The 23,609-nt window shown below is 44.1% G+C and overlaps 1 protein-coding gene across 9 annotated transcripts in view; it reads right to left on the bottom strand.

The window, feature by feature from the left end:
- The window catches only part of Osbpl6 (oxysterol binding protein like 6), a 165,119-nt gene that overhangs the window by 68,929 nt on the left and 72,581 nt on the right, over positions 1-23,609 (bottom strand). For 8 of the 9 annotated variants that reach the window (XM_026789317.1, XM_005346616.2, XM_026789330.1 and 5 more), the window contains exons 2-3: positions 19,670-19,832; positions 3,406-3,655 (exon numbers count right to left, since the gene is read on the bottom strand). In XM_026789317.1, the coding sequence (XP_026645118.1) occupies positions 3,406-3,501 (96 nt within the window). In that variant the 5' untranslated portion in view covers positions 3,502-3,655; positions 19,670-19,832. The remainder of the gene's footprint in view (positions 1-3,405; positions 3,656-19,669; positions 19,833-23,609) is intronic. The other variant, XM_026789323.1, reaches the window with a different exon arrangement.

Below are 23,609 nucleotides of genomic sequence, written 5' to 3'. Positions count from 1 at the left end.
GCAACACATCACGCCCCGTCTTCTGTCTTTCATCTGCTGTGCTACATAGCTTAGCACCAGGAAAGACAGCCAAGTGCCACCATGCACAGATGTTCTGCTTTATTTACCCATGGGGAAGAAAGGGGAGGGCAACTAAATCTGGCATGGGAATCTGCAATAAAAAGATAAGACTAATATCATTGTGAGTCTTTAAAAATACCCTCTGTTTAGAAAAGTTTACGACACAGTGTGGAACATCAACTCATCAAAAGTAAACAATATAAAAATACTAAATATTATCTATGACAAGGTCAGTGAAGGAGCAGGGAAAGTGGTTTTGAATAGTCAGTGAGAATTAACATGAGCCATCCTTGATCCCAAGGAAGCATTAGAAGGTGGAGGTTGGGATAGGACTCCACTCAGGGAAGAGGAAGCAGAGACACAGACGGGGAAGATTTCGGAATCACAACACACGGTGTACATGTTGTGAAATGGGGCTGAAACAGACTATGTCTCCACTGGGCACCCAGCCCATAAGGGAATCTGGCTTTACTTGTGTAGGGAACAGGAAGCCTTCGAATGATTTCATGACTTTGCCATATTCAGGGAAATTGAAACGATGGGGTTCTGAAGGTGCTAGTGAGGCAGGGGTCCTCAGCAGGACCTGGGAAAAGGTGACAAGAGTCTGAGCTGGGAAGCTGATGGTGGGAACTAAAGGAAATGATGTTCTTAAGGAAGGGTATGATCTAAGGAGTTAATCTAGGGACTTTAGGTGCAGTCAAGGAGAGAGACACAGAACAGAGCCCGCATCACTGACAACAGACTGGCTTATACAGATTGCTGTATGTCACAGTCAGAGAGGGGGACATCTAAGCAGACATGTTTAATCAGCTCATCAGCACTGTGCACCTAGAACCTGTGAATGACAAGCAAATACGGTGGGTTAAAACACTGCTGTGTCTCTGCCGTGTACGATAGCCTTCACCTATGTAATTAGGAGAAGGAAGAGTCGAACTGTGCAACACAGCAGTATCTGCACAGATGTCTGTCAAATCAGGAGGGAGAGAAGATTGAATGAAGACTAATTCATCACACTTTCCTGGTGCCCTTGTACTACACAGACGCATATAAAAGTACTAAACCACAGCACAGCATATGCCAGACTTCCAAGTTCTCTACGTTTGTTCTGTGTTTTAGGCAATGATGGAGGTGAGGGGGGAAATGAATGATATTTATTCCTTACTATTATTCTCCTCTTTGAGGGAGATGAACAGACACAAAAGAGAAGTCACGAAGGGAGCAGAGGACAAAGTCTTGGGGAAGTGTATCCACTCGCTGAGATACACAGGGACAAAAAGTAAATCCATGCAGGGTTGGCTAGCCTGGAGCTCACGATGAAGACCAGGCTGGTCTTAAACTCAGAGATCTGCCTGCCTCAGCCCCCAGAATGCTGAGATGAATAATGGCACATGCTACATGGTGAGACTCTGTCCAAAACAAACAAACAAACGAAAAAGCAAACGAAATCTTCATGACCGACTCTCACGTCAGCAGACTTTCCTCTCACAAGCCAGTCAGGAGACACCCATTCTAACTTCAGGCTCCGGGGCAGGCCGGGGTCTCCAGTGTCACTGTCATTTGCATGTGGGGTTGGGAGCCCAGGTGCAGCCGGCAGATCAACAGGGCACGACAGCTGTTTCCATAGCAGTCACCACCAGTCATTTTTTATTTACCACAGGTCTCCAGGGTGAGCTGGGCCCATGCTTCCCTGCTCCTTAGCAACCAGGAAAGGCATGCGACAAAATGCTCAGAGCAAGGGGGAAAAAATGGAGAATCCATAAATAGAAAGAACAGAGGAGCAGGGGAAGGGTAGACTGGCCAGCTTAGGGGGCATCTCAGCGTGCAGCAGCTGTTCAACACCAAGCGTTTTCACACACAGCACTCTGAGTCTCTGAGAATTTACAAATGCATTGCACCCAGTATTACAACATCAGGTAATCGCAGACTTAGTTATTAGTTCAAGGCAGAAGAACTTCTAAGATAGCGTATGAGTATCCTTTTGAACACTGTAACAAGAGGCACAAGCAAAAACTTCCGCAAGACGCTGTAGTAGGAATATCTGGGTTAGGATCTGTGAAAAATATACACAGAAAAAAATCATCAGTTTGCATAGATTGCTCTGGAATTCTTGCTGTAAGCCGCAAGGGTATGCTGGGAGGGATAGAGGCTGGGGTTCTCTCAAAAGCACCCACAGAAACGCATCCCCACTGCTGTGGATCCATATCTGAGCTGTCCATTTAAAGATGCACGTACAATGAATTATTAATAGCTGACGCACAGCCTGGCACCACAGCTAACACCTATAACTGCAGCACTTGGAGGCTGGCACAGAATTGCTGAAGGCTTGAGACCGGCTTGGGCTACATAGGAAGCTGCAGGCCAGCCAGCCAGGTGAGATTCTGTGTCAAAAAGCAAAACAAACAAAAATGAAAGAAAAAATAATTGATACATGTATTTCTTTAAATTAGGCAATATGTTATCATCACCTAAAACGCGAGTAGAACAGAGATGCTAGGGCCCCTGCCAGACTCTTCACTAAGTAAAACCCACACAAAGGAAAATTACCATGAAAAAGTTGACAACGCTCTTGTAAATTTCCACTTATACAACCAAATTACTATCATAAAGCACATATAATGGATAACCATTATTCCTGTCTGCTGAAACACCGCTGTTGTGTCTGCGGCCAGCATTTATGTGATGAATCCCCACATAACCACGGCAGCAGAGCAGCCCCTCAAACACGGATGCAGCAACTACAAACAAAGATAGTTTTAGAGACTGGATCCAATGGGACAACGGTGTATTCTAGCCTAAATAGGCTCTGACACTTTACTTCCTCTGCTGCAATTCAAAACTGTTCAGTCCTTGATGCTCGTGGTGCTCAGATACCACAATTCCATTTGCCTCCGAACTCTTGAGATTGTCAGTGACCGGATCCCAAGGAGCCTGGCAGAGGTTAGGACTTGTCGAGCACGGTTGGTCTTACAGAAAGTCTCCTGAGGGTTCATGGGTTCTTTTCCACCTCCCCAAAGAAGAGGGACCTGAACGTGACTGTCCTGATACTGGCTCTATAGCCAGGTGTCCATCGTGAGAAGAACACCGGCCCTCTGGGAGGAACCCTGCTCCATGCTGGGGCCTGCTTTCTGAGCCCCCCACCCCCAAAGGAAAGTAAAAAATAAAATAGCAGAGAAGCCACTGTAACAGCTTCGCCCTGTCGGGAATGACTACACAAAATAAGGGGGGGGGGTTTGACCTATGATCTAAAGGACTTCACAACAAACTTTCAGATTCAGTTAGCAATAGCACGCTATCCATACAGGGTTCTGTCTGCAGAAAATGATAAAAACGCGCTGGTTCTCCTACCTGCCTGCTTTCCCTCTGGGAGGACGTTGAGGCACTTCTATGGGTCGGAGTGGATGTTTTATGAGCAGGGGATATGCCCTTCTCGTCTGAACTCATCACGGCAGTTAGTCTAGGGGTGTGCACGTGAGACCATCCCAATCCTCCTTTCGACTCCCAGACGAAGAACAGGACAAATGGCGGCTTTAGTCCATCTCGCACGGATCAGACTGGACCAGGAAAGCACAGGTTACTACTGGGGTGTCCAAACCACCTAAAAACAAAACAGAAAGGCTCACGTCATTTAAAAGAAAATAAAAATCATTCTATTTAGGGTAAAATTAATTTGCATTAACAAAGGGAAGAATATACATTTAGAAGCACAGGTCTGGGGCTCAGAGACATCGAAGCTGAAGGCACAAGTTATGATAATGATAAAAATGTACAAAATGATTCATATATGAATTCTGAAATTTCTATATGTGTAAGGAAATTTCATATAAGTCTATAGTTATATTTTTAGAATTTCTAACATTATGTAACAGATTATGTGAATTTGAATGTGGTAGGATCTTATGATTAGGATCTTAGTGATCACCTAGATACAGACAAGAATTGAAACAGCAGTCCCTTGGTTGGGCAGGTAACTCAGAACACTTGTCAAGGATGGTCAATTTGGTGCTCAATCTGACCACCCTAACCTAATTAAGTAATTATTAATTTAAAAAGAACAATCTCAACAGTTAAGAGAACTCTCCTGACCTTGTAAACCTGGATGCTCTAAGTGACTGAAGCTTGTAATCCTGTCTCAGGATTTTAAATCCCCTGCTATTCTATTAAAATAAAAACCGCTTAGCTGAGCAGGAGCAATGGCTCAGTAGGTAAAGAGCTGCTCTCCCAGAGGACCAGGTACATTTCCCAGCACCCATATGGTGACTGATATGCTATAACTCCTGTTTTAGGGGATCCAGCTCCTTCTTCTGACCTTCAAGGGCACCAAGCACACACATGATACACAAACACGCATTCAGGGAAGACACACAAACACGCATTCAGGGAAAACACCCACACACATAAAAAAATTTTAAATCTTAGAAAATAAAAATAAACCATCTATCATCCAAACTGGAAGAATAGATTAAAGCAAAATTAGCCTTCATGAGCCATAAATTCAAAGAGCCAGAGGCCCTTTTGTCAAACAGCAAAGGCTTCAGCTCGGACTGGCAAAAGGCAGTAAAAAAGCCCACAGCCGGATGATCATCCAATCTGCTCGGCAAAGGCAATCTACCAAGTGTGAATCAAGATTCCGAAGCCAAGTCCTGGTGCCTGGAAGCAGAAAAGTGAAAACGCTATTTAGATCGTTGATTCAAAGGACTTTGTTTTCTGGTTCAAGATGTTTTACAAGTAGATGCTGACACTTGAGCCAAAAGTGTGGCGGCTTTGCGATGTGTTCAAGCGCTCCCGTGGGATGGGGCTGAAGTGGCCAGCCTATTAATCCAATATCTACTCAGACACAAATTCAATCCAAGTTTCAGGCCCTCTGTTAGTCTGATATACAACCTCCCTCCCCCTCCCTGTTCCCAGCTCTTTCTTCCTTCTCCTCTCCCCACCCCAGTACATCCACCTGCACTGTCTTCATTAGTATCAATGCTAATGCATTATTTTAACTCGACATTTTCAGGGCAACTTGTACATAATTAAACCATGTTCAGTCTTATTGTATTATGAATACATTTAAAAGCTGTCAGAACCAAGGAAAATAATGGATAAAGAACTAAAGGCATCCCAAGATCCAATTTTGAGGTTACTGTTGTTACTGATGAATTTTGGATCTCGTGCTTTTAAACAAAAGGTGTTGTGTGGCTTTTCCTGGGAGACTGGGACAACTAATCTCAGATAGTGGACCGATTGCAGATAGAAATTCAATGCAGTGAACCACTGAGTTTATTGGGGTTCCATACAGGAGTATGGGTGAGGGGTTACATATAGGAGCACAGACAACCCTAAGCAACTGCATCACTAAAAAAGAAAGAAAGGAAGAAAGAAAGAAAGAAAGAAAGAAAGAAAGAAAGAAAGAAAGAAAGAAAGAAAAGAAAAGACCAACAACAACCCATCCCAGCATGGATGATGGTTCATGAAAGCCAGATCCCTTCAGCTCCCCATATGGCTTGTGGTAGATGTCGGAGTTTGAGGCCAGCCTAGTCTACAGAATTCCATGACAGCCAGGGGTACACAAGAGAAATCATGTCTCAAAAAACCAGAGAAAGAGAGAGATAAACACACTCTGATCCCATGCTTGAGTAATAATAATAAAACAATTTGAGGTCAGAATCCTAAGAGACCACCCCCCTCGTTCCATTAGCCTTCTCTGTCACGTGAGGGTAAGGCAGTGACAGAGCAGCGGGCACTGACCGAGTGTGAGGTGAGCATGCTCAACACTCCCGTTCACAGGAACACTCCGCTCTATATAAATGAGGAGAGAATAGGGCCTAGGAAGTCAATGGCTGCAGTCCTCAGCTTGGTTTCCATCCGCTTGCTATTAGCATCCCCACAAGAACTTACTTTTCCAAAGGACTGTTATCTGTGCAGGCTGAGAGGACCCCAGGAACAAGCTGTGTGACACTTAATGTGAGGTCTCAGGACGATGACTTTGATTGGCGTGTTGACCATGGGCCCTGCTGACTTGGGCCGCTCTGTTACCATCCCCTGGTCGTTTTGCTAGTACTAACGTCTAAAGACTGGTCTGTTACTTTTCATTCATCATCGGGGTTTTGACCTCTCTGGCATGTTGAAAAGGAAGACTGCATAACGTCACCGTGCGCATTACAACAGGAAGAACAACCCTGAGAAATACAGTTCCTGATGACGCTAACAGACAAGGACAGGATGCAAAAGCTTTCAGCTCTGCTCTGTGGCCTTAGCATTTACAAATTCTCGTCCATTCTGTGCAAATTTCTATTCAGACAGCCAGTGACCTTGAAGGTGCCCTATTTTGAGGAGGAATTTTCTGTCAAAACAACCATTCTCCACTTGGAGCTCCTGGGCCAACTAAAGTTAAAAACGTCCCTAAAGTGACCCTTGTACACTGCCAGCAGAAATAAAAAATGGCGTGGCTGCCATAGAAATCAAACGCTTCAACTATTCCTTAAATGTTTGTAAACAAGGTGACTGTGTGGTTCATTCCATCTCGAAGTAAGTGCTCCAAAGAACTAAAGGCTGGAGAACATACCATGCACACACGCATATCCACACATACAATCCCAAGACACAGAAACAACCCCAATGTCCACCAACAAAGGAATACATAAAAGTAGGGAGTATTCTATTCAGAGACCAGGATATTACTTAGACTTGAAGAGAAAGGAAATTCTAACAAGCATGGTTCTCTACGGTCATAGAACTTACGGAATAAATCTCTCTCCCTGCAGTAAATATGGGCTTTATTGGAATGACTTACGGGCTGAAGCCCAGCTAATCCAACCGTGGCTGGCTAGGAAGGGAAAAGTCTGAGAACCCAGTGGCTGCTCCGTCCCACAAGGCTGGGTGTCTCAGCTGGTCTTCAGAGCATGATGGAATCCTGAGGAAGTAGACTCCAATGCCAGTGAAGGAGTGGATGTGGTGGCAAGGGGAGGGGCAAGCAGGCAAAGAACAAAAGCTTCCTATGTCCTTATACAGACTTCAGTCAGAAGACGAGGCCCATATTAAAGGTGTGTCTTCCCTCCTCAAGATTTGAATTGAAGGCATGGATCTCCTCGACTCAAGGTCCAGATCAAAGGTCTGGACTAGAAGTGTCCAAACCCACCTCAGACCAAGCAGAAAATCTGTCACAGGTATGCTCTCCATATCTGGATTGTAATTCATTCAGATATAGTCCAGTTGAGAACAGAGACTAGCCGTCACAGAGTTGGGGGAGGGACAGAGAGGGAGAGCAATGAACGAGACATCTTGATAGAGGGAGCCATGATGGGGCTAGGGAGAATTCCCAGGAATCCACCAGGATGACCCCAGCTAAGACTCCTAGCAATGGTGGAGAGGGTGCCTGAACTGGCCTGCCCCTATAATCAGACGAGTGACTGCCCTAATTGTCATCATGGAACCTACATGCAGTAACTGAGGGAAAGAGATGCAGTGATCCACAGCTAAGCACTGGGTCTAACTCCTGGTGTTCAGTTGAAGAGAGAGAAGAGGGATCATATGAGCAGGAAGGTCAAGACCATGATGGGGAAAACCCCAGAGACAGCTGACCTGATTGAGTGGGAGCTCACGGACTCTAGACCCCCTGAATGTGGGTGACAGTTGTGTGTGTGGCTTGATCTGTTTGTAGGGCATCTGGCAGTGGGACCAGGACTTAACCTGGGTGTGACTTTTTGGAGCCCATTTCTTATGGTGGGATACTCTGTTCAGCCTTGATGCAGTGGGGAGGGGCCTGGTCCTGCCTCAACTTAGTATGCCAGTCTTTGTTGAAGCCCCTAGAGAAGCCTTGCCCCCCTTTAAGGAGTGGTTGGGGGATAGGGAGAGGAAGGAGGGAGAATTAGGATTGGTATATAAAATGAAAAAAAAAAATAGCCATCACAATGGACAAGTCCTGAAGGCAACATGCCACATGAAACAAGCCAGATACAAAATGGCAAATGCTGCCAGACTGCCTTCCTACTGGAGACCCAGGGTGAGAGTCCCCCAGACAACAGGCGCGGTGCTTACTAGGATTTGGGGGAGAGGACACAAAACCAATGCTTCCAGGAATGGATCTAGAATTCCAATTTGGAAAATGAGAACAGTGTGGGAGTGGATAGCAAATGTGAAATCACTCAGTGCCACGCTTTTCGCCTGAAATCGTAATTAGAAGATGTGATGTGTGTGTGCGTGTGTGATCACCATAGAAACGTTCTCCACCATCAGCTACACTGACTGGTACAACATCCGGGCACTATTTTACACCATTTTTGCAGCCAGGTTTCATCATGTGATCCTTAGAACTGTCGCTCCAGCCTGTTTCATGCCTCCATTTCCACACGTTTCAAACATGTCTGCTCTCTGTTTATCTGACTTGGTTCTACAGCATCCCTGAGGGAAGGGGCAATCTGACTTCTGTCATTGTGGTTCTACGTCATGAGCCACAAGCACCGCTCTGGGCACGGACTGAGCTTATCACGTCAGCTCCGTTCCAGCCCCTCCGTTTTACCCATTAAGCAGCTGACTGGGCTCACACACTGGCTGTAGATAACCTTACTCTTACGTCACTTCTTTGATATTACCGTATATGCTTGAAGATAACCCTAAGTAATCCAAACGAATTACAAACGTCGGTTTTTTATCTGTTCAGAAGTCATTTGAGAAAACAGACTATACAAAGTTCAACCTTCCCAAGAGGAAACTTCCCCAAAAAAAGATCTGCCAGGCTACTAATGGAACCCAAGGGGCCTTACTAGGCTTTATCTTTCCTACTGCGGAGTTACCCATGAGGAATAGGGACGATGTGATAGCCTCAGCTCTTTCCAAACACAGCGGCACCTGCCACCTACTAATTGACTGGCCCATTGTCCAGCTTAAGCACGGCCATTTCGTGGACAGAATTTTGAGAAACAGCCACCCTTCTAGAATGGCAAGGTTTGTACTGATTGGTACGCATGTGTCAGGGTGTCTACAGCACTAAGTTGGGGGACCAGCGGGAGGGTTGCTTTGATTATTGCACGCACACTGTCAGGTCAAGGAGAGGTGAGCTGGCTTAGGAGGTCTACTGCAGGGACCCACGTATCTAAGGCTCGTGATTATTCAACTGGGGTACAGTAACCTTTGTGCACACTCAGTTCTGAGCTCAGGAACCTGTTGTGTGTTCCCCTCCTCAGCTCAGGCTTCAGAGATACCTTGCAATTGGCCATAGCGGTGATGGGGGTGAGGGAGCATGCATGCCACTATACTGTTCATAAGCACATATATCTTGCACTGATGTTTTATTTTTACATTAAAAAAAATCTCATGGATTAAGAAAGCAATCCCAACTCAGAAATACGATTCAAACATCATCACAAGATAAGAGAATGACCAAATACGACACTAATTATGATTATTTTATCTTCGGTTTGATGGCACATACCTATAATCCTATCACTTGGAGATTGAGGAAGGGTCTGCTGCTAGTTTGAAATTAGCCTAGGCTATAAAAAGAGAATGGGCTATCCTGGGATTATCTAGTGAGACTCTGTCCCAGAAACTTAAAAACTAAACAACAACAACAAGAAAAACACAAAAAAACAACAACAAATGCCTCAGACACAAAACAAAACAAATAAAAGCCACAAAGAAGCCAGGTGCTATTAGTGCACGCCTTTAATCCCAGCACTCAGGAAGCAGAGGCAGGCGGATCTCTGTGAGTTCGAAGCTAGCCTGGTCTACAGAGCAAGTTCCAGGACAGCCAGGGCTGTTACACAGAGAAACTCTGTCTCAAAAAACCAAACCAAAAACAACAAAACAAAACCCCTAATAAGCGAATGTGGTAGTTTGAATGTAATTGGTTCCCATAATCTCATAGGGAGTGGCACTATTAGGCGGTGTGGCTTTGTTGTTGGAGGAAGCGTGTCACTGTGGGACAGGCTATGAGGTTTCCTGTGCTCAGGAACCACCCAGTGTCTCAGTCGACTTCCTGTGGCCTGCAGGATGTAGGACTCTCAGCTCCAGCACCCTCCCCACCATGGTGACAACAGACTGTAACTGTAACTCTGAAACTGTAAGCGAGCCATCCCAATTAAATGTTTCCTTTATCAGAATTGCCGTGATCATCGTGTCTCTTCACAGAAATAAAAACCCTAAAGACAGCAAACCAAACCAAACAACAACAAATAAAAACACATAAAGATCACCTTAATGTCAAAAATACTTGAAATATCACCAAAAAGTAAAGGAATGGGAGCCCTAATAGTTTGATAAGGTTGTATGTATGAGGTTTGCAGAGTGTTGGTCCTACTGTAAGTTATAATTCACAAACAAATTAACTCCAAAAGGTTCGAGCTCCTGCTTTCTTTTTCAGGGGGGCATGTGATCCGTGTCTCCAGGAGGATGCTGAGGGGGCAAGAGACCTCTAAGCCTGGCTTAACACAAGAGATTTTGTGGGAACGAGAAGGAAGGAAGTAGTTTAAATATTCATGCAGAGATACTGGAGTGAAGCTAGCAGGCTAAATACAGAATGGCTTCATTCCAAGGCTAAACTACAAATAACAGTTGAGGTTCTTAAATTTTTAAATTATTTTCATTGGTTTTTACACATCCTACAGACAGTTTCTTTCAAGTATGCTATGTGTTCTGAGGACATTCACGCCCTTCCCATTCCCTGCTTTCAAAGTCCACCCCCTTTTCTCCACCTAGAGGCCTCCCTTCTGCATCTGACACATCGCTGATGTGCGCTCACAAAGAGTACCTCAGAAGAACTGCAGGAAACCACAACTGAGAGAAACCATGCAACACTTGTCTTCTTGTTTTATTTATTTTTGTTTTGAATCTTTTGGTTACTTGAAATGGGGTTTTGCTATCCAACCCTGACTGGCCTGGGCTTGTGACCCTTCTCCTGCCTCTGCCTCTGCAATGATAAGCTTACAAGTGTCCTGCGGCTGGCTGGATCTACCTGATTTATTCACTCAAGATGATGTCTCCAGTCCAGGCTACTTCCCTGGAGGAAGCAGAACTGCACTCTTCTTTATGGGTGAAGGAGCCGCACTGTGTGCACATACCGCATTCTCTTTATGTGCTCGGCCACTGCTGGGAACCCTGGCTGTTTCCAGAATACTGCTCTGGTGAGACGTAGGCACCTGTGCGGTGTGTGGCCTTACAGTCTTTTGGGCACGTGCCTACCAGCGGGAAGCCAGGTCCCATGTTCATTCTGCCTGTGCTTTATGGCGGATCCTTCGTGATGATTTCTACAGAGGCTGCACCAAGCTGCATTCCCACCAGCAGTTTGCAAGGCTCCCTACCTCCCTGCCAGCGTCTATCACTGTTTGTTTTGTAACTGGTAGCCATTCTGATTGTGTTAAAATGGAATCGTAATGTTGCTCCAATTTGCATTTCCCTAGTGACTAAGGCTGAACATTGTTTTTCACATAGTTATTGGCCATCTGGACTTAACCTTTTAAGAACTGTTGTCTCATTAGTCCATTTATTGATCGGGTTGTTGTTTGGTGTTTGGCTTTTTTAGTTCTTTTAGTCTCAATATTAATGCTCTCTATGATGTAAGGATGGAAAGGATTTTCCTCCATCCTGATCCTGGAAGCCGTCTCTTCATTGACTAGTCATTTCCTTCGCTGTGCAGAAGTGTTTTAATTCCACGCATATTTAGGCTTCATTTCCTGAGCTACTGCAGTCCTTCCCAGAAACCCTTGCCTGTGCCTTCATCATCAAATATTTTCCCCTCCCAGAACTGTGAGCTCTGATCCAGCCTGAATTGACATCTGCATATCAATTCTGTGACATAGTCAGTGATATCATTTGGTAAGAGATATGGGTCTCGTGTGGCTGTCCAATTTTTCCAGCACCATTTGTCGAAGAATGTCTCTCAGTTACTTGTCTATTGCTATAATAAGGCACTATGACAAAAGGCAACTTCAAGAAGAAAGAGTATTTATTTGGTGAATTTACGGCCACCATGATATGATAACATGGAGTGTGGTGATGGGGAGGCAGGCAGGATGGCAGGAATGGCAGGAATGGCCTGGATTGTTGAAACTCCAAAGCTTGACCCCAATGTCACTGCTCCTCAAACAAGGCCACACCTCCCAATCTCTCCTAAACTGTCCCACTAACTAGAGACCAAGCATTCAAATATATGAGCCCATGGAGCCAACACCATTCAATCTGTCACACAGATGGTGCCTGTTTGTTGAAAAAAAAATAAAAAAGGATGACTATCACTGTGGGTTCAAATCTCAGTCTTTTATTTGATTCCATTAATCTAAACTATCTTGCTCTGTGCCAACTCTGCTGTCTCTGTCATGACTTGGAACCCGCTGCTGTGACATTTCGAGGCTTCTCCTTTCAGCTATGAATTGCTTCTGCAACCCAAGTCTTCTGTGCTTCTGTAGAAATCTTGGAATTTTTCTCCTTCTGTGACAAATGTCACTGGAGCTTTAAGGAAATTACATTGAACCTACAGATTGCCTTTGACAATGTAGAAGGGATTGAGTTTATTTTCTAAGTTAAAATCCTGTAAGGGCAAGAAGAAGACAAGACAAAAGCAACGGAATTTGGGGGCCAGAAGTAGAATTTATTTATTTAATCAATTAAAAAATGGAAAGCATAAGGTGGTAGGATGATGGATTGATTGGCCATGAGGATATCCGGTCACAAAGACAGTGAGTGACGGAGCTCAGGGACGACTTGACAGGTCACTTGATGCTGAACTCAGGATGAAAAGGGCTCAGAAAACACCACATATGCCCACAACGAGGTGTCGGTAGGCGACCCACAGGAGGGACGGGGCACTGAGCACATCCCTGCAATGCACGTTCCTCAGAGCAAGCAGACTTAGAAACAGAAAACTCCGAGAACCGGACCCCACAGTGTGACAGCGAGCAAGTCAATTATGGAAGGACTTATGATTTTAACTATTCTTTCCAATTTTGAATTTCTCTATCTCCTCCAATGTAGTTTAAAAACATCAGTTGTGCTTAGAAAGACCGGAGCTGAGCACCAGAGAGATGGCTCAGTGGGTAAGAGCACCTCTGGCCAAGCCTGACAACCTGAGTTTGAGCCGTCTGACTTACATGGTGAAGGAGAGAACTGACTCCTACAGATTTGTCCTGTGACTTCAAAGGTGTGCTATGGCAGGCATGTGCACACACGCACACACGTGCACACACACACGTGCACACACACACGTGCACACACACTCACACACACGCGTACACACATGTGCGCACACACACACAAACACACACACGTGCACACACGCAAACACACACACACGCACACGTGCACACACACAGATACACAGACACACTCACACACACGTACAAACATGCGCACGCACACACACGTGCACACACACTCACACACACACTCAAACACACACGTGCACACACACTCACACACGCACACACACACCCACACACACATACGTGCACACACACACGTGCACACACACACACGTACACACATGTGCACACACACACACATATAAATATATAAGAACAGCCTCATTTACAAGAGTGAATTCCTAGTTCCAGGACAGCCAGGGCTGTCACACAGAAAGAAAGAAAAAAACCTATTTTTCTAATCAGCATTGGGTTGGTTTTGAAAAACCTGCCAATCATGCATGAATTGAAATGCAAGATGAACACTGCCCCACTTCCTTTACCTCTGCCTTTAACATCAAATCTGAAAATATACCTGTTCAAAGATGCTTATTTTATCAAAAAGAAAAACCTCTTGATTAGGATAAAAATTGGTGGAATTTGTGATTATAAGGTAAGAATATTCATGGAATAAACCAGTGCATTTGTCCTAAGTATAGATACCAAGTGAGATAGTAGGAAAAATCAAGCAAAAATACAAACTAAATCAGGATATCTAGGGCATGATGTCAAAATGAATGCTAATAATTCTCTTTTTTTCCTGAAAACTTCATTATTATTTGCTGTTTGGATAAAGAACTCAAAGGGATAAAAAGGGTTTTTTTTTTTAAGAAAGGAAAAAGCCTAAGAACTTGTATTATCTTATATACTAAAGACTTTATTCTATTTTTCCTTGTTTCATAATTTTTTTAAAAATTATTTATTTATTTATTTATTTATTTATTTATTTATTTATTTATTTATTTTGGTTTTTCGAGACAGGGTTTCTCTGTAGCTTTGGAGCCTGTCCTGGAACTCCCTTTGTAGACCAGGCTGGCCTCGAACTCACAGAGATCCGCCTGCCTCTGCCTCCCGAGTGCTGGGATTAAAGGCGTGCACCACCACCGCCAGGCTAATTTATTTATTTTTTACATGCTTTGTTGTGAAGATGTCAAATCCCCTGGAACTGGAGTCACAGACAGTTGGGGGCTGCCCTATGAGTGCTGGGGATTGAACCTGGTCCTCTGGAAGAGCAGCCAGTGTTCTTAACTAATGAGCTATCTCTCCAGCCCCAGGTTTTATAATTTTACATTTAAATCTGTAATCTACTGTGGTTTGAGAGAAACTGGCCCCCAGTGGCCAACAGGGCGTGGTACTATCTCAGATGCACAAGGCAGGCCCAGTGTGGCCGTCTCTTCCTGCTGCCTGTGGATCCATATGAAGAATTCTCAGCTCCTCCTCCAGCACGACATACCGCCATGCTTCCCGCCATGATGATAATGAACTAAACCCCTGAAATCAGCCCAATTAAACCTTTTCCTTTATAAGAGTTGCCATGGTCATGGTGTCTCTCCACAGCAAGAAAACCCTAAGTAAACCATCTATCTTTAGTTTATTCTGTATAAATTGTAGAGCAATTCTCCTTATTTTGTCTAGGACACTCACACATTATTTGCTGAAAAAGCTATCTTCTCCATCCATTAGATTTCAAAGACAAGAAAATTTAAAAAAAAAAGAAAAAATATTAGTTTAACATTAAAAGAAGGAAAAATGATTAATCATATTTGTAAACTCTTTAGATTGCTGAGAATTAAGTGTTAAAATGGAGTGCTTAAGGAAAAGAGACTCTGGCTGGATGTGGTGGCGCACGCCTTTAAATCCTAACACTTGGAGGCAAAGGCAGACCCATCTCTGTGAGTTCGAGGCCAGCCTGGTCTGTATGAGAAACCCTGTCTCAAAAAACAAACAAATAAACAAACAGAAACCACAAAACAATAACAACAGAAAAGAACCCTGCAAAGAGGGGAGGGGTAAAACCTTATTAGCTGCTCTTAGAGAAGACGGAGTTCAGTTTCCAGTACCCACATTGCCTCGGGCACTGCATACATGTAATTGAAATAACATACATGCATACATACTAGCACATAAAACAGCAATAAATAGAGCTTTAAAAAAACAGAAAAAGAGACTCAGTCTAGTCTAAACATAAGCAATGAAACCAAAATCTAGAACTCAGTGATAGAAGACTCCCAACATCCACCGTCATTTCTCCCCCAGCCTTCCTGTGTACATTTGACTTCTTCATTTATGCAAACCCGAGGCACCCTGTACTTGATCTGATGTAAATGTTGGCATTTCTTCACTAGAACTTTTCTTTTTAAGTGTTTTATTTTGGAGCAATTTGGAATTTGCAGAAAAGTTTCAAGGATATTCCAGACTATACCGTGTACCCTTTCTCCAGGACACCGTCTGATTTCACCAGTTCTTCAGGAGGTGACGTGGTGAGGGGTGAGGCTTGCAGTTTAGAAGATGGATTTGAAAATAAACCCAAAGGCCGAACCCGCAGTTACTGTGGAAGTAAACTCTGCTGCACTTCCCAATTTATTACATATGAAGAATTAGTCAGCAAGTTGCCATTTAGTCCTTCATTCTGTCATCACTTCTGAAGAGGCACCGCACCTGCTGGGCTCCAGCACAATACTCTTTCCACTTCCTCCACGGTTACGTCACTCGGGTAACAGCTTCCTATCTACGCTCAGAAGCTTAATGCCTTGTCCCCTGTGCTCCTGGGTCACCACCTCAGGGTTCAGAACAGGGCTTGGTTGACACTGAATGAAACTCAGCTATCTTTGGCAACTAAGAAATGAATGAATGCTTACAAGGGTTAGTAAAGTGTCCGTGTGTGTGTGTGTGTGTGTGTGTGTGTGTATGTATGTCTATGTGTATATGTGTCTGTCTATCTGCGTGTGTCTGTGTTTATGTCTGTCTGTGTGTCTGTGTATGTGTCTATGTGTGTTTCTGTGTGTCTAACTATGTGTGTGTGTGTGTGTATCAGGGGTGACATATGGCACACAATGAAAGACAAATCCGTCAGCTGACTCTGAGTTCTGAGATGTTAACCTTCTATTCCCAGTCACACACAGCAGAATTGCGGGCAGTCATCTCCACCGTCACTCTTTACAGGAACACGACTCAGCACCGTCGCTTTCAAAGCCAGCTCTCATAAGCCCATCTGTGCCGTTGTGCTGGCTCACTCAAACTATTTCCTGGCCTTATTCATTCGATGCACCAAGTCAGTGAGATAAAATTTAAATAATGCTCCAAATTAGAATAATTAAAACATGAGTCATTCTTTCTGTAAAAACATATTTGAAAAATTCATGATTACTGGACACTACTGTGATTCAGAACAAGGCACTGTGAGAACGAGCAGGCCAGGAGATTACGAGACTGTGGGTGAGCAAGGTGTTATGGTCATCTTGACTCCCACCGCTGACCTCTGGGATTAACAGCAGAGAGGGGGCTGAGAAAGGGCTCCTCGTGCCTGTATCATCTATGAATCCTTCCGTTTCCCCACAGACAAACAGTATAAATGTGTCCAGAAATCAAAGCCCTTGATCACCTGACTGTCCCAAAGAAGAAACAATCATTCCAGATGAAATACCACAAATTATCCATTTCCCAAATAAAAAGAAAAAAGGTGATGGACATGGGGGCACCTTTGGAATTCTCTGCTGCATTTAGGGATTTACTCTTCAGCCTGGAGTGCCACATGAGCAAGTGTGGACACTAACACACACATTCAATATGGCACAAACTGATCCCAAGAGCACAAGGAGACTACTGTCCCTCCTGAAACATCATTCCCAGCATATGATGCACTGAGTTTAAACAACTCAAAGTCTCTGACAAACTAAAGATTTAAAAGAATAACTCTCAATATCAAGAAATATATCTAATATTAGCACCAAAATGAAGTTGAAGGAAAAATTCATTTCCTGATTTCATATATGCATTTTGAAAGTGCTCATAATGCTAATAAATGTTTAAGAAAACGAACCTTACAATTAACTTCTTTCTCTACTAAAAAATAGTGCAATAATTAGTCGCTTAAGGCTAAGATTATTAATTTGAAACTATTTTAAATATCCAAAATATAAACTGAATAGTCTTATAATGTTATTTTGAACCACACGATTTTTCAATAGAAAAAATATGTAATTATTTTTATTTTTTTAAAAAAATCCCATAACATTCACTTACGAAAATCCCTAAGAATTCTTTATTTTGATGGATGTATTTCCTATCAGTTTCTACAAAAAGATCAGGAAACGTCAATGACTCCAAGGTTCAGCTACTGCTTCTAAAATCCATTTGGTACTGACAGAACCAAGGTTTGTAAAAACAGTTGAGTGCCGGAGCTCAAGAGGAGCTGAGGCAGCCTGCGCTGGCAACAAAAATCAGGGCTAAAGAAACTAACATCTCAAGTGTGCTTCTGGATGCTCTCGACTGGTACGGAGCTGGGACTGAGTGTAGGCACGTGCTGTGCACATCAAGGTTCACTGTGACTCAGTGTAACAGGCTGTCCTCTGCAAATATCCATGTGCAACTTGAAGGGTGCCAGAAAACAAAGCAAGCTTTATTTGAGCATCTTCAATAACAACAAAAACTTATGTTATGAAATGTTTCCATGGCAAAGACCCACAGTTGGGTCCCATATGAAATTAACAGCAATACTTCTAAAAAAAATTTCAATTTAGAACAAGATATTGATCAAGGTGGGAAGAAAGTTATTGATTAAATACAACTCACTGTACACGTCGAATTCTGATGGCAATACCTCTGAGTGCCAACATGTTGCGTATGCCAAGGGCACAGCAGACTGATCACTCAGTGAATCACCCTTGGGCACAGATGTGCCAGCTAGAAAATGGACTCTACAGATGCCATTCAAAGAGAAGCCAGGTCAATGAGTCGCTTTTGTACCCCTGACCACATGACAATTAAATCAAGCAATGAAACCCTTAGGTCACAAAGTGCCCAACCTTAAGATGACCACACCAGTGTGTGAATAAAGCACTTCAGTCTGCATCCTATGCCAGTCGGCTCTCTCAAGATCAACAGGCCCATCTCATCTAGGAAAAAGCTTTCCTCTCTATAAGCAAGCTTAGTAAGTCCTAAGGGGACAACTCTCGAAGCTCCTGCGTCTGACATAAAATAATAAACGCTAAGATAACAGCAGCGAATAAAGACAATCGGTTGTGCTGTAGTCCACAGAGGTGAGTTCACGGAAGACGAATGCAGAGCTCTTCAATGCCACGGCTTTCAAGGGGGTGCCTGGCAGGACCAATCGATCTGTAGGATTCGTTGATTAAATATTGATGGAATGCTAAAGACTATCAGAAAGTAATCGTTAGGATGGTAATGAGATCACATTGCATATTCTCATGGTTTTCTGACTTTTTGTGTGGAGTGTTCATATGGTTTAAAAACCAACTGATTTTTAAAAGTTTTCATATATGAAAGTGATGGCCTAAAAATTGACCTGCTTCCTTTTAGTTTGCAAACCATGTTGTCTTAATAATGTAGCTCTAAGTAGAAAGCTTCTCACATCACATGATTCCACTAAATTATTACTGAGCCTTGCTTCCCAAACTCCCAAGAGGGACCTGTCCATGCAAAAACAGGAGTATTATTGGAATTCGTGAAGACTGTTCCCCAGATTACACACGTCTACACTACCAATGCCTCTATCAGCACCCAGAGCAAGAGTGACTAGTGGAGATGCAGCTTGCAAAACTCCCCCAGACTACTAACACCATAGCCTTCCCCATGGGAAGGCAGAGGCCTGTGGATAACAAGGAGGAGTGTATCCCAATGCCAAAGGCCAAACACCCCAGGCCAATCATGCCGAATGGAATCTATGACCTGGCGCTGAAAACGTAGTAGGTGCAGATGGCAAAGATGGCAAGCAGATTATAAAGCATGGGGGGACTCTGGACTCATCACTGTAGTCTCACAGGCAACACCAGAACCAAGTGTCTGCTGACTACAGAAAAACAGATAATAATGTTTGTAAGCCTGCATGCTCATACTGTGCTGTCTGAATGCAGCCATATAAGGAAACCAAAGCTAAGACCACAGCCATTTTTATGTTGAGGTCTGCAACCTGTCTCCCAAGGAGTGAAGGGTGCCCCTGTTTCCACATAATGTAGAGACCGTGGGCAGAAATATAGAAGTTAGCCAATATTTGTGAACATTTAGGTCCTTGCCTTTAAAAAGAGTCAAATGGAACCTTCACTGAGATGACTAAACATAATGAGGATTGTGACGTGTTATTGAAGGTCAGACAAACAAGGAGGTATAAAGAAACACCTTCCTGTTCCCTGGTGCTGTGTCATCATCGTGTGGAGTCATTTGGCACTGCCTGGTCTGCCCTGCGTTTGCAGGAAGTGTGCGTTCTGCACCCTCACCTTCGCCTTGTGTCCAAGTCTTCTAGCTTGCCTGCACCATTAGCTTCTCAGTGAACTGGCCTCAGACGCCTTCCGCTATTCTTGGGACACAGTCCGCCGGTCTGTTGGCACTGGTGGTGCCTTAATTGTCCTCGTTTGGGGTTTTCCTGGCAGGGAGCAGAACCTGGAAAAGAGGGATGACATCATACAGGGCATTTCCAAAGAACGTCCAAGACACTCTCAGGAGGATGACCCCCAATATCTCTCTGCATGGCAAAATTTGTACCAGGCACCTCACCTTTTATCTCCTCCATTCAGTCTTACACAAATGCAAAGATAAGAACCCTGAACTCAGTGCTCGGTCACATTGCAGATTCCCAATCACACGCTGCCCAGAGTCTCCAGGGAAAACCCTCTACGTGACACAGCAGGAATTCCCAGTGAGGACAAAGTACATTGTGTGGGACCATTGTATCTTATCTGCTGCGTTCATTGGTTAACTAATAAAGGAAACTGCTTGGCCTGATAGGACAGACAATTAGGTAGGCGGAGTAGACAGAACAGAATGCTGGGAGAAAGAAGCTGAGTCAGGGAGTCGCCATGATTCTCCCACCCAACACAGACACAGGTTAAGATCTTCCCTGGTAAGCCACCTCGTGGGCTGCACAGATTATTAGAAATGGGTTAATCAAAGATGTGAGAATTAGCCAATAAGAGGCTAGAACTAATGGGCCAAGCAGTGTTTAAAAGAATACGGTTTCTGTGTAATTATTTCGGGTATAACGCTAGCTGGGTGGCAGGACACAGCCCGCCACAGTTCCTTCAACATTCCCATGAACTGCGGATGCCAGGCGGTGCCTTAGAGAAGACAAGCACAAAGAGGGCTCATCACACGAGAACAGAAATCTCCAGTTCCATGGCTCCGACAGGACCCTGTTGTCGTCTCTAATTGGCCTTTCGAGAACAGAGCTGCTTCTGACTTTACCACCACAGAATCTAGTTTTCATGATAGATCACTCAGGAAGTGAAAAACACAGGATGAGAGAATAAACGCTTACTTTAAGAATAAAGGAAAAAGTCGGGCCTAAAGCAGAAGCTGCACCGATTACTCTCTGCCCTGAAACACGACGGCAGCTTTTCCTTCAAGCCATAGACCTCTCTAGCAAGCTCATTTCTTCACACGGAGACAGCGTTAAAAGTACTCATCAAGTCAGATGCTGTAATCCGCATCTATACTCCTAGTTCCTGGGAGGTTGAGACAAGAGGGTTTCGATTCTGAAGTCTACCTTGGTTTCTTAGTGAAACCCTGCCTTGGAAAAATAAGTAAGTAAATAAATTATTTCTCAGATTTAATTATTTTAAACTATGTACGCCATCCGCTTCCTAACATGACTTACTGAAAATGCAAAAGAGATCTGTCCACCCTGATTAGTGTGGACAGACTGACTGCTCCATTTTAAAGGGGAGTTAAGGTCAGATCTTATCCTGTAGTTTACACTGGCCAGGAACTTCTGGAAATCCTCCTGCCTCAGCTTCCTAACTGCTGGCATTACAGGGAGCCAGCACGACCAGCGTGATTGCTTTGTTAAGTTACATCTTTCTGCCAAAAAAGTATTTCTTCCAAATTCCTCTCTATCTCTTAAATCAAAAATAAATCTACGGTGGGTGCTATATTTTGTAGATCTAAGCAAGCGTAACCATCACTCATGATGATGGTGTGGACAGACCGGTTAACACCCATCCAGGTTGTGAACTGGTGCTCAGAATGGCACCTTTTTCTTTCTGGCACATGGGATCCCATTTATGCCCTTTAGTTTCACATAATTAATTGTAGGCAGATGGTGAGATCTAAATTTTCAGAGTAGAAAGTCTACTGGCCGCTTCTCCTTGCTGTTGTCAGTGATGGATTCTGTCACACTGTTGGTGCAAACTAAAGGAGGTAATACAATCAGACTTCTGGGCTATGTGGAAGCCTTTTTACTCACCGACCCCCCCCATCCTCCTCCCTAGTCATTCTGTGCCATCGGAAAAGTGAGAAGGAAAAGAACAGTGGATCATGGGACACAATCACAGTTTCCCACCCTCACCTCTATCCCTGCTCTAAAATGCATCAGAAGACAGGGCGATGCAGCGGGCACCTTACGCCCCCGCCCCTCCCTCCCCCGGACTAAGAACCTCCATATGTATCCTCATGGCCCATGCAAAACAGACCTGGGTCCAGGGAACATTTTACCACCTCCTCCCTTTTCTCCTCCTATCATCTTAGCCAATACATCCTTTAGATTCTCACTCCAGAGCACAGTCCCCAGCTCCGTCATTTACTTTCTCAATTCCCGTTCCCGGGCTTTTGGTTTATTCGACCGCTGTGAGGGTGTTTGGGTTTCAGAGTTATCTCTGTCCATATCTGGTCTCCACCGCCTGCAAGTGCACACTCAGAAGCAGACAGCAGATCGTAGAGAGCCTGACCACACCCCAACACATACACCACAGGTCGGAGCTCAAAATGCAAAGGTTTTAATCCGTGTGTGCCTCAGAAGGAATTGAATCTATTGTTGTCCATTTTGTTAAGAGCAGACTTTTGCACTGTTATGCAATGCCAAGGTTAAGGAGTCCTGACTTGTCCTGAAACTGTGAGTAACGTTCATGTAGACCTTTGCTGTGACCTTCCAGGGGACTGAGCACTCTGGGTTAAAAATTATTACACACTTCAGACATAAACAAACATCGCTGAGAGCCACAAGCTAATGAATATTGTGGCTATAGATATTAATTGGTGAAGACAGGTAGAGAATAGGTATACTGTAACATCTGCATTCTAAATCTCCAGGTGAATAATATCCTGCTTTGTTTCTTTTCTTTTTGTTTTCTAAAAATAAGGTCGTTCACCACGTGGCAGCTCAACCTTAATTAAGAACTGCCCCGGGTCCCATTTACTTTGCATAGAAACCGTGTGTAGGGTGGAAGTCCAAAGGTGAAAAGCCCATAAAGTTTGAGTCTGGGTGTTCCTTGTGAGAGCACATGTTAAAGATTAATTCTTAAAGCTGCAGGTAAGAAATGCGCCCGAGGCAGGGACAGGAATGGTTCTTCTCACGAGTAGAACTGAACCATGCTTAAAAACAACAATAGAGAGCGAAAACAAAACCAAGCCTACTTGCACTGACTGAAAGAATCATCTTCTAGGGCTGGAGAGATGGCTCAGCAGTTAAGAGCACTGGCTGCTCTTCCAGAGGACCAGAGTTCAATTCCCAGCATCCACATGTCAGCTCACAACTGTCTGTAACTCCAGTTCCAGGGGATCTGACAGCTTCACACCAATGCACATAGAATAAAGTTAAATAAGATATATATATATATATATATATATATATATATATGAATCATCTTCTAATTTAACATGTTCTGGAGCAGAAAAGGGCTCCTGACACCTCACTCCTGAGTCCTTCATTAAGTGCAATCTTTAAAGGTTGAAATGCTGACTCAAACAAAAGCTCCCACAGCAACCGATACTCAAGTAGGAGTCTCTGGAAGCTCTCATTGAGGACTTGGGTGAATTGGCAATGAATCCTTGGAGTGGCTCACTCAGGAAGGCAAGGATCGGCAGCATCCCTCCAAGCCCGGTGACTAATCCTCCCACAGCCTGCGTTCTGCCCACCAGACCTCGCGTTTTTGTCTGGTACATCCTCCACTCTTCTTGTTTCTCATTCAAGCCGGCAGAGATGGAGACGAACTCTACCAAAGACTAGACTGCTCTATGAAGCTGCGAGGCAAATGTATATCATACAAGGAGACCAGCAAAGGCAGGAGCCACCACTCCGCAAATGTATATCACACAAGGAGACGAGCAAAGGCAGGAGCCACCACTCCGCAATGTATATCATACAAGGAGACGAGCAAAGGCAGGAGCCACCACTCCGCAAATGTATATCATACAAGGAGACGAGCAAAGGCAGGAGCCACCACT

The sequence above is a fragment of the Microtus ochrogaster genome, chromosome 4, assembly GCF_000317375.1.
Source record: "Microtus ochrogaster isolate Prairie Vole_2 chromosome 4, MicOch1.0, whole genome shotgun sequence".
Classification (NCBI taxonomy): domain Eukaryota; kingdom Metazoa; phylum Chordata; class Mammalia; order Rodentia; family Cricetidae; genus Microtus; species Microtus ochrogaster.
Note: the sequence above shows the minus strand (reverse complement) of the source record. Positions and strands in the feature narration are given on the sequence as shown.